Below are 11104 nucleotides of genomic sequence, written 5' to 3'. Positions count from 1 at the left end.
CAGCACTCTTTGAAAGATACAGCATTGCAGGGCAATCCAGCTGACGGAGCCTCATCTGGCCTCCAAGATGTCTGGCCCATCACTTCAGAGGCAGTGAGAGCTGTTGTCAGGGTAGTGAAATTCCTTCCCTGGCACACAGCTCTCGTGGCCTGAGCAGGGCTTCCCTGCCATGTATGCCATGCATACATCCCACTGTACAATGAACTTCTGAGACCCTGTTTACAGCAGGAAACTCTTGAAAGAGTGGTACCTAGAAACCGAACTAGCTGAAACTGGTAACTGAACTGAACCCTTTCCTGGCAAGAGGAATGCACCTGTTACATCAGTGCCCTGGGCCATATATATGTCAGTAGCTGGTTAACAAAACCCAGGCCTGGAAACAATGCTGCAGAGTGTATAGCTTTGTTAATGGGTTTGGTAGCAGGACCAATAAAGTTCATTGTTGAGTTTCCCTACAAATGGCTTCCTTTGTGCTGCAGCTTTTTACGTCAGCTTTTAGCTAGACCTACCAGTTGTACTAGCCAGACTGAGGGCATGATCTTCCCAGAGACTCTGGTTCCCATGAAGTGAAAAGGCGACTTCTGAAACATCCCTAGAATTGCCCTTGGGCTTCTGAAATGGTCCTCTTTGCCTAGGAAACCTCTGTGTCTTCTCTCCCTGGAAAGGAACAGAAGAAAATCAAGGCAGAGTGAATCGTGATTTTTTTTTTTTTTTTTAAGACTCAGGAGAAATGTTGGTTTTAAGGCTCACGTGAGAAATAAACAAATCCACCTGCCTCTCCCAGTGGGCAGTTGGGTCAGCCTGGCCCTACCAGCTCATGTCTCAGCTCTGCCATGGGGGCTTCAGCCCCTGATGGCACAGCAGATTCATGCCCCACACTCGGAGAAGAGCATGGGGCAGCCAGGCAGCCCCTGCAGACAGGGGGCTGAGCTCAGCCCTCAAGGGATGTGCTCACGGGCTGCAGGCTCAGGGTGGGGAAGGGGCAGAGTTGTTCCCAACAGGCGGGTTTTGAGTGAGAATCTTTTGTGTATGTGACCATGAACTCTCAAGAGCACACCCTGAAACTGTTCGATTGTACTGCTCAAAACCGAACACTTGGAGCAGACACGAATTATCAAACAGCTCCTCTCGATCCAGGAACGGACGAATTGCAGATACTTTCCCTGAGAAGGGGAAGAATCCTGCTCAGAGCTGGAGCTATGCCCACGGGAGGGTGTTGAGGAAGAGCAGCAACACCACTGAAAGAAGCTGCTCCTTCCCTCTAGATGCGGAGCAACGCACAGCAAAGAGGGACCAATACCCACCTTATCACGTCGGTCTCCTGCGAGGACGACCGGGCAGAATCCCGTTCCGTTTCCTCATTTACTTGCTTTTGTCCTGGTTAGTGCGACCCACCAGCAGCGGCAGCAGCCGCGGGCCGGCAGGCCCAGGGCAGCGCCACCCCCACGGCCGGGCCCAGCGCTGCAGTTCCCGCGGCGGCCAGCGGGGGCTGCTGTGGGTCGCCTCGGCCCCGAGGGCCCGCGGGGGCCCGGCCCCGCCGCCTCCCTCCCGGTGCACGGCCGGCAGCCTCCGCCGCGGCGGCGCGACGGCAGCGCCGCACCTTGCAGCCGGCACCCTTGCCAAGGAAAAGCAGCCGAGGGCACGACGGGGCGGCTGCAGCATCCCTCCCATTGAAGCCCGGAGGGGAGCGCAGCCCAAGGCACAGACGGGGGAGCGGAGCGGGAGGCAGGGAAGGACCTGGGGGCAATGACCGCGGCGCTGGGTCACTCCCAAGTTAAGTGCCAGCGGGGCTGCCGCGGGCAGAGCCGCCCGCCCGCCCGCCCGCCGTTTGCGCGGGTGCTCAGGAGGCCGCGGGCATGGGGGGTGCACGGGCCGTCGGCTGGGTGGCCCTGCCCGCCACCTTGGGGCAACGAGAAAGGGCCGGGGCGCCTCGCAGCCCTCCTGTAACTTGCCCTCGAGTTTTGCTGTGAAAACAAAAGCAAAGCAAACAATTCCCTTCCCCCCAGCCCGAAAATAAAGCTCGGGCACTACCCGGGCTGGTCGAAAGGGCTCTATTGTCGTTTTTAAATGAGATATCTTTGCAACTGCTCGCCCCTCCCCGAGCCAGCGGGGAGCCGCCCGTATCCCTGGAAGCGAGAGGTAGCGGGGAACAAAAGGCAAACTCCGAAGTGACATTGAAAATAAAAGGGAGCTTTGGTTACCCCCAGGGAAAGGTCGAGGGGGAAAGGTCGCCATGCCGCCAGCGCACGTACTGCCGGCGGGCGCGGGGGAGCGCCTGCGGGCCCGGCCGCCAGCGCCGCGGAGCCCCCGAGCCCGGCCCCGGCCCGCCGCCGTGCGCCCTGCGCGCAGCCCCGGGGGCGCGGAAGGGCACGGAGCCCCCGCCCCGCAGCGCGCCCAGGGCAGGCGGCAGCTCCCCCAGCCCCTCGACGGGGCAGGCGGGCGGCATGGGGGGAGCTTTGAGACCGAACCGGGGGGCAGCGGGCAACGCGCCCCCTCCCCGCCGGCCGCCGAAAGGGGCTACGGTAAATCATACGGCGGTACCGGCTCCCAGCCCGCCCCTCCGCTCCGCACCCACGGGCACACGCACGTCGGTCGCCTCCGTGTCCGGCCCCACCCGGGAGCCGGGAGCTCCTTTGCCCGGCGCCGGCGCGGCCCGGGCCTGGCGGCACAGCTGCCAGAGCCGCCCTGGGCCCCGGCCGAGCCCACGGGGAGGGCGAGGGAAGGGGAGGGGAGGGCGGCGGGGGGACCCACTTAAAAGCTGAGTTCCTTTTTGAAACACTTAGAGACGACAGGGTTGAGGACTTATGACTGTATGCGTAAATATATACTCATGCATACCTGCTGCCGGAGGTATGCACCCCACACGTGTGTGTGTGTGTGTGTGTGTGTGTGTGTGTGTGCGCGCGCGCGCAGGCATGTCTGTGTTTTTAACTCTCTCTCTGTAGAACAACTTTTTGCAAATTGTCTCCGCCGCCACCTTCCAGCAGTCCTCCGCAGAAGTCACCTCTGGCTTGGGTGTATGACAGGCGCTTCGGGCAACGATAGGACTTGTACGTGTGTACCCAACGTGCTGCGGCGCCGGCAGCCTGCTGGCGTTAAGGAAGCCAGATGTGCCGGACGTTGCATTAATTGCTGGTACTAACGGTGCCACGAGGAGGAGGGGGTCAGCCCACAGCTCACCCCGCCGCTCCCCACCCCAGGCAGCGGGGCACCCCCGCCACACATAGCCCTTTCCCCCGGGTCCCCAGGCGGGGCAGCGTGCCCCGGGGCCCCCCCGCTCTGGCACGGCGGCTGCGGGAGCCCTGCCCTGGCACCCGGTCCCTGGCCCCACCCTGGCCCTCTTGGCCGGGAACGGCCCGGCACAAGAGAAGACGGGGGTGGGGGGGGTGTCGGAGGATTAGGGCAGGAGGGCTCAGCCGTCCGCCAGGAATTGGGGAAGGAGGGAAAAGAGCTGCGAGGAGGCAGCGCTGCCCTCGCACGGAGCCTGGCGGAGTGGGGCCGCCGAGGAGCGGTGGCGAGGGGGCCCCGAGCACCCCCCAGATGCGAGATGCTCCACGCCCTGAGCAGCTGGAGGAGCAACTGTGCGTGCGCTGTGGAGGGGTGAGGATTTTCGCTTTAGCCTTTGGTGGTTTCGCTTGTTTTCTTTAGATTGCCACGCCAGGGGAAGAGATTTCGACCGCTGTATTGCGGGGTTTCTCCCACCCGAACGAGACAACCAAGACCACGGGGGCTTTCCCACGGCGGGGAATTGTCCCCATCGGCCACAGCAAGAGTTTGCCCCCCCGCCCAGCCCCTATCCCCGAGCGCGCTGTGCCTAGGGAGCGCTCGCAGGGACCGTGTCTGGGTAGGACTGCCTTGCACGCCTCAGCATGTGCTCTAGGCAGGGAGCGGCTCCCAGCGCCCTGCCTGCGGCCGGCAGGGACAGCTGCCCAAGTCCGCCCTGCCCGGTCACTGCGGAACCCCCGCTCCGCTCCCTTCCTCCCGGCGTAGGCTCTGGGCACGGTGTGCGGGGCACATCTTCCATTGGGGGGGGGGGGGGGAATCTAGGGGGATATGCACAAGAAATCAGTGATGAAGTTTCTGTGAGCTCGCGAGGGTGGATGGAGAGTTGCAGCAAGCTGCCTCGGTGGTGCCCCTTTTCCAGGCTTTGGGACGGCACTGTGAATGTCTCTATGGATGTGTTGGAATTGTGCTGATGACCAAGAGAGAAGGAAGAGTTCTGTCCCAGTTCTGCTCTTGCCCCCCTTAGCTCAGACCTCTCTGGGAGCGGCTGGCCCCGCCGCAGAGCCCGTCGAGCCCCGCTCCCCGCGGCAGGGCAGGCAGGGCTGCGGGCAGGGCTGCAGGCAGGGCCGCCCCCTCGGCGCTGGGAACGGGGGCGGCAGGGCTGGGCAGGGAGGGGGATGCTTCGTGTGCGGGTGGCTTGACGCAGCCAGGCATGTACCCGTGGGGCGGCCCGCGGGGAGCGCGGAGCACCGCATGCCTTTCTATCAAAAAGTTTAGGCTTAGAAAGTGTCTCTCTTGTTGAGAAAGAATTTTCCTGCGGGCTGGGGGGACCCTTCCCGTCTCCCCTCCAAGCCCAGTTCCCCGAGGCTGTCAGCCAGCGCAGCCGGCGGGTCACACCTGAGCACATGCTTAAGCGCTGAGGGAACCGGGGCCGCGCTGCTGCGTGGGCTCCGCTTGCGGAGGAAGGGTGCGGAGCCAGCGCGGGGCTGGGGGTGCCTGGAGGAGGGAAGAACAGTTTGGGGCGAGGGGCCGAGTCAGGCGCCGGAGCAGGCAGAAATGCCACACACACTGTCCCCTCCCGGCATCCACCCGGGATGGGTGGCAAGGCAGAGCCGTAGCCCTTCGGCGGCTCTGGCTGGCCAAACACATTCGATTCCCCTTGGGGAGGCACAGCAGCTCGTATAAAAAAGACATTGTTGTCTTTGGAGAGCCCTGTGTGCACTTTCAAAAGCTGATCCTTGAGTTCCCAGCCCCCGCAATCCAGTTGATGAGGAAACGCGCTGCGGTCTTGGTGGCACCGTTTCCATTGGGATTGGCACCATTTGATTGACAAAGTCTCCCATTCTTCCACCTCTCGAGTGTTATCAAACGGATTGTGTGGGGTCAGAAGCTATTGAAGGGACGACCGTGTAGCCGCATTCTGCAAACACGGGGTGAAGACCGTGCTTTTCTCATGAAAATGCTTCCACCAAGCAAAACGCATCTCATCTTCCTTGCTCTCCTCCTTAGCATTTCTTTTTAACTCGAGCTTTTTACTAAGCAGCATCACCAGGTAAACGAACACATCACTAGAGGCAGCCCAGACAGGACCCAGCCGGGGCGGCCACCCTCCCCGGGGGCTGCGGGAGCCAGCTCTGGCAGAACACACGGGTTTTGAGGGTTTGAAAGGAAAGGATAAGCGGACGGGACAGGGCAGCAACCAAGAAGCTTTCTCGCCACTTGTCCGGGGTTTGACTCGCCCCGTTATAGCTCATTTGGGGCGGGAAAGGAGGGGCAGAGGCTGTCCTGCTTCCTTTTCCCTAAGTCGATCTAGCGGGGCTAAAAAGTGCTGTCGGGACCTTGTGAGGCGTAGCTGTGCCTGTCCGCGGGTCGGTGTGTTCCTAACTCAGCGGTCAGACCCACACAGGGTCTCACCCCGCTCCCCAGCCAAGGGACAATGAGGAGCCCTCGCACTGGCCTCCCCCTGCGAGACCCCGCGCAAAACCGGGGCTGGACGCGCCCGGGTTAATCGAAGTGGGCAGCGCTGGGGGGCGATTCAACCTGCGCTCGTTCGAGCGGGAGGGTGAACCAGCTCGCTCAGCTGCGGCCGGTATGCCAGGGGCCCGGCGGCGCCCCCGGCGAGGCGCAGGGCGGGCGGCGGGGCGCATCGCATCGCCCACCCCCGCTCCCCGCTCCCCGCCGCCGGGGCCGGCGCTGGGGCCTCCCCGGCCGCCCCGCATCGCACTCCCAGGAGAGAAACCGAGTCTCTGCTCCTGCCCCACAAATTGCGCGGTCATTCGCTGTCGTTCGTCTCAGATGCGAGCCGTCCGCAGCGTCATTTTGGTGGATCCTGTGGTCTTTAATTTCCGCCCCCCTCCATCCATCCCCTCCTTTTTAAGGCTAATAAAACAGGCACGGAGCTGATGTGCCTGAGAAATCCGGGGCGGGGGGGGGGGGGGGGGGGAAGGGGGGAAGAACCCAACCAAATCACCAAGGCAAGGTCGAGTGTCTCTCTGTAGGAACAAAACCAATGACCGTACTGAAAAACACGCGCAGAAAGGGTAAAAAAAAAAAAAAAAAAAAAAAAAAGAGGGGGTGGCGGGAGGGAAGAGAAATTTTCCAGGGATATGGAAAGACAAGATCTAAAGTTCTGGAAAGAAAAGAGGTAAAAGCAGCCCAAAGTCGCCCTTCCCTGCCTTTGGTGACCCAGCAGACTCACAAGCCCCACTTCGGGGTATTCAGCCCTGAGGGAGCCGGTGACTTCGGGGTATTCAGCCCTGAAGGAGCCGGTGCCGAAAGAGGCAGCGGAGATGCTGTAGGAGAGCTGGAGGCCTGATTGAGGCAAAGTTCCCCCGATTATATTTGTGTGGAAAAGCTCACCTCTTGCAGAGCTCTAAAGTGTAATCAAGGCTGAGGCTTACACTTGAAGGATGTTAACTCTTATACGGGAACCTACTTTCTCCTAAACGGTTTCTTGCCTAGTGAATGAGAGCCTCCCAATTGAAGCAAAATGATCCTTATGTACTAATATCAAGCACAGTCACAAAGCGACTGGCTATTTATGCTGCCACTTTAGACAAAGATATTTAGTTATTCCCGGGTAGCAAGTGCACTTTTGCATTTTTAAGCACGAACCAGCCGAGCACAAACATATTTACAAGTGCAATTACTAAATAGTTACTTGACACTTCAAAGTCACTGGGTTAACTGTACCTTCGCTGTAATTTTCTTAATATTGGGGTTTGCCAGGGCTGTAGGCCGGGGTGTGAAACACTCGGGGGAGGTTTCTCCCCTCCGCCAGGGAACACCCCGAAATATAAGCTCTGGAGACACTAGACAACTTGGGAGATTTCTTCAAAGACCCGAGTGACATCAGCTGATGGCTGCCTGTACATGTGTGTGGCTGTGAAGGGGCTCGCTTTTGTTTTCGCACCGGATCCGAGAACAGATCCGAAAGTGCCAGAAATTGCATTTTATTCGAAACTGCAGGGAATTCATTGGCAAGGTGGTGTAGCAGATGACCTGAGAGGTCTTCTCCATCCAGCTCCCGTGCTGTATAAATAACCTTAGAAAGCAGCTTCACGTTCAGAGGGACCACGAGAGCTTGTGACAGTCCTCGCCTTTGAGAATAACGAGTGACATTTTGTGCTAACCTATTTTCCAGCACTCTCTCGCCCCAGGCAATTAAATTACTGCTTGTTTTCGCAAACCTGCATCTTCCACCTCTCCCTGAGGTTTAAAAAAAAATAAATTAAAAAAAATCCTCGGTGAACGAAAGTTGTGGGTTTAGGGAGAGAAACGGTCCTCGCACTGGGGGTTTCGCACTGGGGGTCTTAGCGGACATAGAGAAGGTTCCCGAGGTGCTAAATCTTCCAGGCGCTACTCAGCCAGCAGCCGGCCGGGGGACCTGAGAAGCCGGTGCGGGTCGTGCGGAGCGCGGGGCACGGTGGCCCAGGGCGAGCCGTTTGCCCTGCGGCGAGCTGCCCTCCCGGCGGCGGGGCTCCTTCCCCACCAAACTTAGTGGGGGGAGAGGGGGGATCGCTCCTTCGGCTCACCGGCATTCAGCCCCGTCTGCCCAGCTCTCACAAAGGCTGGACTGACAGCCTTGCCACCCGGGAGCCGGTTTGAAATCCTTTCACCTAGTCAGATGGGGGTCTTTTCGCCTTGCCTTCCATTTCCCGTCCACCGTATTGCCACCCCCGGGAAAAAGAAAATTAGTTGTGCTCACGGGGTCTCTCTCTCTGTCTTTCCCTCTCTCTCCCGCTCTCTCGCTCTCTTTTTTTTTTAAGACATTAAAAAAAAAAAAATCCTGACAAGTAAAACTTAAAGGTGTTTACCTTGTCATCAGCATGTAAGCTAATTATCTTGGGCAAGATGTAGGCTTCTATTGTCTTGTTGCTTTAGTGCCTATGCCCCGCCTCTGGTGGCAGCCTAAAACCTGGCGTCTGGCTAAAACAAACGAAAGGCAGCCCTGAGCCTCCACTCAATCCAATTAAGGCGGACTTCGTCCACTCGGTTACGTGTACATCCAACAAGATCGGCGTTAAGGCAACACCAGAATATTTGGCAAAAAAAAAAAAAAAAAAAAAAAAAAGATTTGCCTCCCCTTCCTTTTTTTTTTTTTTTTTTTTTCCCCAGCCGCCGAATCATGTCGATGAGCCCAAAGCATACGACTCCTTTCTCAGTGTCTGACATCTTGAGTCCTTTGGAGGAAAGCTACAAGAAAGTGGGCATGGAGGGCAGTAACTTGGGGGCTCCCTTGTCAGCCTACAGACAGTCTCAGGTTTCTCAGCCGGCCATGCAGCAGCACCCCATGGGCCACAACGGAACAGTGACTGCCGCCTACCATATGACAGCGGCAGGGGTCCCCCAGCTCTCCCATGCTACGATGGGGGGCTACTGCAATGGGAACCTGGGCAACATGAGCGAGCTCCCGCCTTACCAGGACACCATGCGGAACAGCGCTTCGGCGACAGGATGGTACGGCACCAACCCGGACCCCCGCTTCCCCACAAGTAAGTCAGCCCGGGGCTGGGTGGCCGGCGGGGGTGGCCGCGCACCTGCCCCGCCGCACCGCGGGCGCCGGGGGCTCCGCGCCAGGGCGAAAGTCGGTCCAAATCCCAGCCGCTCCCCACCCCCCCGGCCCCCCCAATTCCTCCTCCTGCCCGAAGATCGTGCCCGGTCCCCCATCCCGGCTGGTTTCGTGTCAGCGTCCCGGGGCTGCGGTTGCGGGGAGAAGGGGGAGGGAAGCCCCGCGGTGGCGGGGAGTGGGAGCCCGGGGCTCGCCGTCCAGCGGGGCGGCGGCGGCACGGCCCGGGGTCCGGGAGGCAGCCGGCGGTGCCCGTCCGCCTGCGCGCCGCCCGGCACCGGGCGGGCGAGGGGGGATGCCGGAGCCGCGGCAGCCGCGTCCCGGGAGGCGCGGGGGGGAGCGGGCGAGTCCGCCCCGGCCGGGGCCGGTGGAGCCCCTGTCGCCGGCCGCTCCCGCCGCGCTGTCACATCTGGTACTTGCTCGGGTGTCACCCCCGGGGCAGGGCGAGGGGCGAGCGGTCGCCTTTATTCACCGGGGCCGGGCCGGACGAGGGGTGTCCCGTTGCCCGCCGCTCGCCCTGGGGACGGGGATCGTAGGTTCGGGAGCGTGGGCGCCCCGAGGCCCTGGCCGGGGCTGGGCTGCCGGGGGGCTGCGGGGCCCCGCCGGGGGCGAGCGGCGGCGGGGGCCTCCGGAGCGCGGGGCCGCGCTCGGGCCGAGCCGAGCCGAGCCGTGCCGTGCCGAGCCGAGCCGAGCCGAGCCGAGCCGAGCCGAGCCGAGCCGAGCCGCCTAAAACGTGCCGCCTTCTCCCTTGCAGTCTCCCGCTTCATGGCGCCGTCCTCGGGCATGAACATGGGCGGCATGGGCAGCCTCGGCTCCCTGGGAGACGTGAGCAAGAGCATGGCCCCGCTCCAGAGCACGCCGCGGAGGAAACGGAGGGTCCTTTTTTCCCAGGCCCAGGTTTACGAGCTGGAAAGACGTTTCAAGCAGCAGAAATACCTCTCCGCCCCGGAGAGGGAACATTTAGCCAGCATGATACATCTCACCCCGACTCAGGTCAAAATCTGGTTCCAGAACCACCGCTACAAGATGAAACGCCAGGCCAAAGACAAGGCTGCGCAGCAGCAGATGCAACAGGAGAACGGCTCTTGCCAGCAGCAGCAGTCTCCCAGAAGGGTGGCCGTGCCAGTGCTTGTAAAGGATGGCAAGCCCTGCCAAGCAGGCTCCAACACACCCACAGCAGCTATCCAGAGCCATCAGCAGCAGGCAGCTACAACGATCACAGTGGCTACCAATGGCAACAGCCTCGGACAGCATCAGAGCCACCAGACAAACAGTGCGGGGCAGTCTCCAGACATGGGACAGCACTCGGCCAGCCCTTCCTCTCTGCAGAGCCAAGTCTCCAGTTTGTCTCACCTAAACTCTTCTACTTCTGACTATGGCACTGCCATGTCTTGCTCCACCTTGCTATACGGTAGGACCTGGTGAAAGGATTAAACAAAGCAAAAGGGGAAAAAAAAAGGAAAAAAAAAAGAAAGGAAAAAAAAGCAGATATTCCCAGTCACACAAATCTCTGTCCTGTCCAGACTACTGGGTATTTTTCTTTTCTTTTTTTTTTTCTTTCTTTTTGAACGCCCCCCCCCCCTCGTTTGACTGAGTGGTTCTCTGAGGACCTCTAAGAAAGAGAGAGAGAGAAAGAGACTTTTTTTTTGTTCAGTTTTCCTGTTACTCTTGATGGTTTTGGGTCTTTCTTTTTTCTTTTTTTTTTTTCCCCCAAGGTTGTTGTATGGGGTGTTAAAAAAAAAATCTGACTAATAACCACGGAGCAGTCTGCAGAAAGGGAACCATCGTTAGGCATGGTCCGAAGGCTTGGATTTCAGATGTACACTTCGCCAGCGTCTACGACTTGCATGTAAATATAGAGATTTTGGGGGATGGGGTGGTTTTCCCCCCAAAAAAAACGCATTCGCGTCACCCAGACACAAGAAGCAGCTTCCCCCCTCCCCCGGTCTCCTCTCCCAGCCCCGCCGTCAGGGCCAGCGGATGGAGACGTGGAGTCATCAAAGGCTTGGCTTTTATTTTCCTCCTTACGTTTGATGTGAACCTGTAGCTGTATAATGCTGTCACAAGTTGGACTAAACCCATAGTTTTTAGTAGCCTGTATATTTTGTTGTAAAAAGAAAAAGAAAAAAAATACAATCAACCAAACAAACTCCCACCTTTTTTATGGACACTGATCGCCCCGTCGTAAATCCTCTGGCAGTTTGTTATTTGCGCACGCCGCCTTTTCCTGTTGTAACTTATGTAGATATTTGGCTTAAATATAGTTCCTCAGAAGCTTCTAATAAATTATACACATTACGAATATTCTTTTTT

The 11104-nt window shown here is 59.2% G+C and overlaps 1 protein-coding gene across 2 annotated transcripts; it reads left to right on the top strand.

The window, feature by feature from the left end:
• The first annotated feature begins 3547 nt into the window (after positions 1-3547).
• On the top strand, positions 3548-10355 carry NKX2-1 (NK2 homeobox 1). Of its 2 annotated transcripts, XM_037396019.1 has the most exons (3): positions 3548-3600; positions 8341-8717; positions 9546-10355. In XM_037396019.1, exons 1-3 carry the CDS (start codon positions 3548-3550, stop codon positions 10214-10216), a joined length of 1101 nt encoding a protein of 366 aa, XP_037251916.1. In that variant the 3' UTR covers positions 10217-10355. The 2 variants fall into 2 exon arrangements, with proteins under 2 accessions (XP_037251916.1, XP_037251917.1); XM_037396020.1 differs by lacking the exon at positions 3548-3600 and having other exon boundaries at positions 8329-8717.
• The last annotated feature ends 749 nt before the right edge of the window (positions 10356-11104 follow it).

The sequence above is a fragment of the Falco rusticolus genome, chromosome 7 (genome assembly GCF_015220075.1).
Source record: "Falco rusticolus isolate bFalRus1 chromosome 7, bFalRus1.pri, whole genome shotgun sequence".
Taxonomy (NCBI): Eukaryota; Metazoa; Chordata; class Aves; order Falconiformes; family Falconidae; genus Falco; species Falco rusticolus.
The sequence above is the reverse complement of the archived record's forward strand: the minus strand, read 5'-3'. Positions and strand labels throughout refer to the sequence as shown.

Bases quoted from the DNA above. Each gene is read 5' to 3' on its own strand.
- NKX2-1 (XM_037396019.1), top strand. From the start codon at position 3,548: ATGCTCCACGCCCTGAGCAGCTGGAGGAGCAACTGTGCGTGCGCTGTG. The intron at 3,601-8,340 runs GTGAGGATTTTC...TTTTTTCCCCAG, and splicing joins TGTGCGTGCGCTGTGGAGGG to CCGCCGAATCATGTCGATGA. The intron at 8,718-9,545 runs GTAAGTCAGCCC...TCTCCCTTGCAG, and splicing joins GGACCCCCGCTTCCCCACAA to TCTCCCGCTTCATGGCGCCG.